Source organism: Sphaeroforma arctica (assembly GCF_001186125.1).
Source record: "Sphaeroforma arctica JP610 unplaced genomic scaffold supercont1.329, whole genome shotgun sequence".
Classification (NCBI taxonomy): Eukaryota; class Ichthyosporea; order Ichthyophonida; genus Sphaeroforma; species Sphaeroforma arctica.
The window spans coordinates 75516-81125 of record NW_014040229.1 but is presented as its reverse complement, the minus strand read 5'-3'; the positions used below and the strand labels follow the sequence as shown (position 1 = coordinate 81125).

General features: G+C 39.4%; 2 protein-coding genes across 2 annotated transcripts; both read right to left on the bottom strand.

Moving 5' to 3' along the window:
- Positions 1-1188: 1188 nt before the first annotated feature.
- SARC_05258 (ubiquitin-conjugating enzyme E2 S-B) lies at positions 1189-2591 on the bottom strand. Its single transcript, XM_014300893.1, has one exon. The coding sequence runs from the start codon at positions 2482-2484 to the stop codon at positions 1891-1893; it is 594 nt and encodes a 197-aa protein (XP_014156368.1). The 5' UTR covers positions 2485-2591; the 3' UTR covers positions 1189-1890.
- A 289-nt stretch (positions 2592-2880) lies between these two features.
- On the bottom strand, positions 2881-5501 carry SARC_05257 (hypothetical protein). Its single transcript, XM_014300892.1, has 6 exons — positions 5309-5501; positions 4843-4995; positions 4483-4692; positions 3819-3913; positions 3527-3624; positions 2881-3160 (listed from the first exon to the last, which is right to left on the bottom strand). The coding sequence occupies exons 1-6, from the start codon at positions 5423-5425 to the stop codon at positions 3063-3065; spliced, it is 771 nt and encodes a 256-aa protein (XP_014156367.1). The 5' UTR covers positions 5426-5501; the 3' UTR covers positions 2881-3062.
- Positions 5502-5610: the final 109 nt, after the last annotated feature.

Genomic DNA, 5610 nt, shown 5'->3' with positions numbered 1-5610 from the left:
ATATATATATATATATATATATATATATATATATATATATATATATATATATATATATATATATATATATATATATATATATATATATATATATATGTAAAACATACCTATGGATTTTGCCATTTGTTCACCATTGGTGGCGTGAAGATACGTATGTCTAATGTTCAAAACAACAATCGTATATCTCTTTGAATGGGAAATATGGAATGCTTGAAAGGAAAATGAGCAACATTTTATAAACATACAACCGTATGTTTCTTTCGAATGTTAAGTATTGGAATGCACGAAAGGAAAACGAGCAACATTTTACGAGTATTTTACATAGATCATGTACACCGTATAAAGGCTAACGAGCAACATTTTACGATGTATTTTACATATATCATGCATACCGTATAAAGGATAACGAGCAACAATTTACATGTATCATGTACACCGAATATATGTACATTGATAAATTCAACACATCGATTGCTTCTTAAGAACCCTATATAATTTGATGAGTGGAATTCAAAGACATGTAGAACTGTGTATTTATTAACATAAAGCGTCGTGTACTCGTGTTGAGATAAACTTATTTGCTATACAGTCTTGACAGATAAATAGCTGTCGTCCCTAATATGTAATCGCAGTACGTATAGATACTGAGCTCAATATGTAATTACAATACGTATGTATACTTCGCTCAATACGAAATTGCAGTAGGCATAAACGCCGAGCTCTATATGTAACATGGGCTCCTTATCCAATGTTAATAAATCAAGCTCATTGATATGACAATAACCATCGCGTATCATAAACGAAGTTTTTAACTTCGTATTGATTAACAAACCTGCTGTGAAACTTCTACATACATAAAGCTATAATCACAAATATGCATTCGTAATACCCAGAACTATTGTTTTGTGGTCATTTTATAGGCATTTCGGGTGAACTATTAATCAAACCTTGCTGTGTTAAGACCATATATTTAGTTATGGAGTATTTATAGAGCAGTACTATTAGCACTATTAGCGCAACATATTCCGCCTGATTAATCCGGGGGATTTGCCCCAATTAAGTACAGTATGTATATGACGAGAATAATACTCCTTGGTTATTAAATTGACAATGAATAGACAGAATGTTAATGAGTGTCTGAAAGCACTGTTAATGAGTGTCTGAAAGCAAGAAAGTTGACAATGAATAGACGGAATGTTAATGAGTGTCTGAAAGCAAGAACTCAACCAAATAACTTCTTTATTCATAATAGGCCCAGCAGAGGCGAGTTTAACTCATAGCGCACGCCGTTCCAAGTTCCCAACCAGCAGGCAATAGACCATGCCTCACCCTTATTCTTATCGAGATTATTCTGGTGATATTAAGCTCTCCAAGGCCAAATTGGCGGAAGACCACTTGAATCTGGCTGCTGGGAAGCAGTGGATATCTTTTAAAAATGATCACAAAGCCAGTCACATGTGTAATTCTGTGCGACGAAGGCCTATTTCAACTCAAAAGAGGCCAAGAAGACAAAAATAACATAAGTCTCAATATTCTTGAGAGCTTTGATTAGCTCACGCGCGCCTTTAAGCGTGAAGAATATACGATTGCCCCATCTGCTTCAGCCACACCTAACAGACACGTCAGTTGGTGGCACATCTGGAGATTATTTGCGCGATCAGGTACACCCTTCCGCAAAACTTCGAGCATTACCGCACCCCACGCCTTTTTATATTCCTTCCTCGCCATCAGAGTATGACAAAGCAATTAAGCGAGACTGACTTAATACTTTGATGCGCTAAAATCTTCGGATCGCGCGGATGACAGTTCACAATCGACTTTTTAGGAAACGATCCTCAGAAAACAGAAAGGTCCCCCCATTTCGGGACAACAAGGCATTTACAACGGCATTTACAATCGCTTGAGTGCCTTCGACTTTGTCTTAGTGACCTTCTTCTTTAGTTTCTCCGGTGCATAAGCGCCAATGTTTTCGACTGCACCGTCGCCAGCGCCAGCACTCTTGGCATCCTTGGGTTTAGCATAGATATCAGTCATAAGTCTTGCTCGCTTGCAATACTCTTCGTAGTCTTCTAATAATAACTTTCCAGCCTCCTCATTTAACGCACTCTCGGGATTAGGCACTATTAGAAGACATTTCACAGTCAATAACACGTGGTCAAGGCCCAAACTGGGTTTCCAGTCTTTTTTCAACGTGCTCACGCAGATTTCGCCGTTCTTGGCTACGTTTGGATGAAATATTGTTGTGGTGAAGTAGCCTTTGGGAGGCGAAGTAGGAAACTCGCTATTGAGTATTAGCTTAAGCCGAAAGAAACCCCCCTCATAAGGTGTGTCTTTAGGTCCTGCGATGGTAGCACGAATATCAGTTACATCGTCTTCGTTTATATCTAGTCTGATTCCTTCCAACTCAGTTTTCAACAGCTTACGCACGTCTTTCACAACACGTTGTACCACCGCAGGGGGCATGTTTTCATTAGCCGTAGCCATTATGGTGGTTGCAAGCTTTGGATGCAAATAGTTATAATATGTGGTTTGTATTTGCTACAAATCTATGTGCTGAAAAACACAGCAAGTGCACTGTGTCTATATGTAGTGAGCCATCTCGTATTGTTTAGTCGTAGTACTGTATTTAGATGCTGTTTGATCGAAGTACAGAATTGAGTATTTCGCCGCCTTCTTGGAGAACTTTCCGGTTTCCCTCGCTTTTGCAAACGGATAACGAATCATTTTCTAGGGTTTTTGTGTCAATATCTAAGGGGGTTTTTTTGGCCCTTTTTTTTGGGTTTTAGGCATAGCCTCTTTTTTAAAATGAACATTTAAGGCATGCAGCAATATCACACGATGTACATGATGTACGTAAATACAAGAGATTTTATATTTATGCTCAAATATTATGGAGTGAAGGAGGTTATGCAAATGCTTTATTTATTACAGAATCTAACCTTTCCATCCTCCTTCACTCTATTGGTTATGTCAACTACTATTAGTTGTGTTTATGTGTATACAATGTTACACCCTTGCGGCACATATCCATCTTCCACTACCAAATGGAGGCAGCGAAAAATCTATACCTTGATAAAAGGCTCTGCCCTCAGTTTGGCCTCCCTTTTGATATTCACATCCATCGTGCGAGTGTGCCAAACGAGGATCTTAGTGCAGTTGTCTGTGTGAACAAGCATAAAAATTCAGTGTCGTCGAATTTAATAATGTTTGTGCAAGGACTAAATACTACATTGCACAGGCGTATCTATGGCTAAAATTACAACGATTTGGACCTTTGTGAAGCGGGTTGCGTAAGCGGCGCGTGCGAAACAAATTGTGAAATTGATTTTTTGCTTCTGTCTATATGTAGGTATCAATTTTTTTGTTCGTTCATGCTTAAAAACACAAACAGGGAAGAGATTGTAGACCTGAGAGCTTCTTCACTATGTTATTTCTGTGCTGCAGCCACCCACCATATGTCAAATTAGATAAAAACTCACTTGTAAACTCAATCTAACTAGTTACAACGCATCTAATCACCACTCACCTCCCCGAGGCTCGAGGTCCTCTGGACTATCTAACAATTGTTCGAGGAACCCCGACTCGAGAAACCCTTGTCGCCATTCGTGTGAGAACTGCGGAACTCTGTGTGACAGGAATCAGCCTTTCATTAGCCACAAGGTGGCAATCAAGTACAAGGGAATAGAACTATATATGATCGTAAACGTGAGCCGTGTCCAGCCAATTTTAATGGCTCATATAAATGTGCAAATAAAATACTACAAGGGGTACGAAATAGTATAATTAGGACTTGAATAATAGAAACTAATTTTGCATACCTCCCCGTGTGTAACAAAGACGAGTGGAAGGCAAAGGAAGCCATATCTGTGGGGTAGGTTCTTTCCGGATGCCATGAGACATGCCACTTCTTCACCTGGTCACATTGCGAAAGCAGTCAAATACATAATGAGATGCGAATTGAGAGCTCGAGAGGTCATCACGACAAAAAATCCTACTCTCTTATCAAAGAATGTTGTCAGTAGCAATATGTTCGCAGACACGTGAATCAGCGTTTATGATGTCGAATGTGGTATATTTAAACCAAATTCGCTAATCTTGTTGTCTAGATTTCCAGGCATCAATTGCTACAATACGCAAGTAAGGATCTTAGCCGTTCGTCGTTGAACGACTTATTACTAGCCACTTTTTATATATTCTAGTTCCTGATAGCCGCAAATGTTACAATACTGGTCAAGCGGAAGGTCGACATAAACACGTATCTCTGTGCGGCATCTGAGTCACAAATTTGTTTAGGGGAGAGGCAATAGCTTGCACTACCACCGGTTATACGCATTATGGTAATATATATATTTAAGGGCAGTGGGATCATATGGTAATCATAGACTCCTGCGCCCTAAAAGTCGATATTGCTGGCGGTTTTAAATTCTGCTACAAAACTCTAAAAATTTACATTAGTAACACAACATATCACGAACACTGTACCTTCCCATCGACAACGATCGGCCGTTCGTACTTTTGCCCACCGACAAATGCTACGGGCCAGACAGATACTCGTTCAGTTTTTCGCATTTCGTCGAACACTTCTAAACTGTACGTGTTATCATCGTCGGCAAAATATACAATCGCATTCTTGTCACCCATAGCAGCTATTTTGTTCAAGGCCAAGTTTCGCTGGTCTACGCCACGATGATACTGGTATCAATGATAAATGCAAGCAATATATCGAGTACATGAATATTTAGAATTAGATTCTCATTGCTCATGAAAATACTTCTAAAGCGAGAAAAATAAGGTGTTGTCACAGATAAACAAGTCCTTGGAGTGTGCACGAAGCCATAGTACCTGAAATCGTTCCATGCCATCTTTCTTCTCTGAATTTTCCGGCGTCTTCGTGTAGAGTTGCGTCCCTGGTATACCACTCTCTGCCATCAGTTCACGCACGGCTTCAGTGGGATGTTCACTGTCTTCAATCACGATCCAGTGCATCTTCTCTACCTGTTGTTTATTAATAGATTGGTATTTTTATATGGCAGCATGCTTGCGTGTTTGTACTGATAAATCGGTCAATTCAAGTTCTTCCTTCGCAATTTTCTCAAATACATTGTGCAAATTTGAACTTTTTTCGGAAAGCAATCATCTCAATACAACTGCATGCAGTGTCAGCGTAGCCGAATTAGGCTATAATGACCATCAGTGAGCCCATAAATGCAGCCACCGATCAAGATAACAATAAATGCGGATGTGCACCCGCTTTCAATATCAAAGTGCGCATCAAACGGGGCAATTCGAGTCAAGCCTTTTTACATACGTGCTTTATTGTATTGACGAATCGCGTTATATCCGCACGCTGTGTTAGCCGGGTATATGTCGGCGTGACCACGAAAATTGTTGGCATGTTCGGGTCCACAACCTGTTGAAGATGCATGTTTACAAGATTCGATGATCGACTATTCGTAATGATCAATTCCTGACGTAAAATAGCTATAGGAAACAAAATATCGTCATACTACTTAAAACAATATAAAATATTCAGGACGTATTAAACTAGGAGTCATATGCTTACACGAAAATTTCCCCAAGGCTGAAACTATCCATACAAAACTATTTCCG

Bases quoted from the DNA above. Each gene is read 5' to 3' on its own strand.
- SARC_05258 (XM_014300893.1), bottom strand. From the start codon at position 2,484: ATGGCTACGGCTAATGAAAACATGCCCCCTGCGGTGGTACAACGTGTT.
- SARC_05257 (XM_014300892.1), bottom strand. From the start codon at position 5,425: ATGCATCTTCAACAGGTTGTGGACCCGAACATGCCAACAATTTTCGTG. The intron at 3,914-4,482 runs GTACAGTGTTCG...CAATGTGACCAG, and splicing joins CGATCGTTGTCGATGGGAAG to GTGAAGAAGTGGCATGTCTC. The intron at 3,161-3,526 runs GTGAGTGGTGAT...TTGTTCACACAG, and splicing joins GGACCTCGAGCCTCGGGGAG to ACAACTGCACTAAGATCCTC.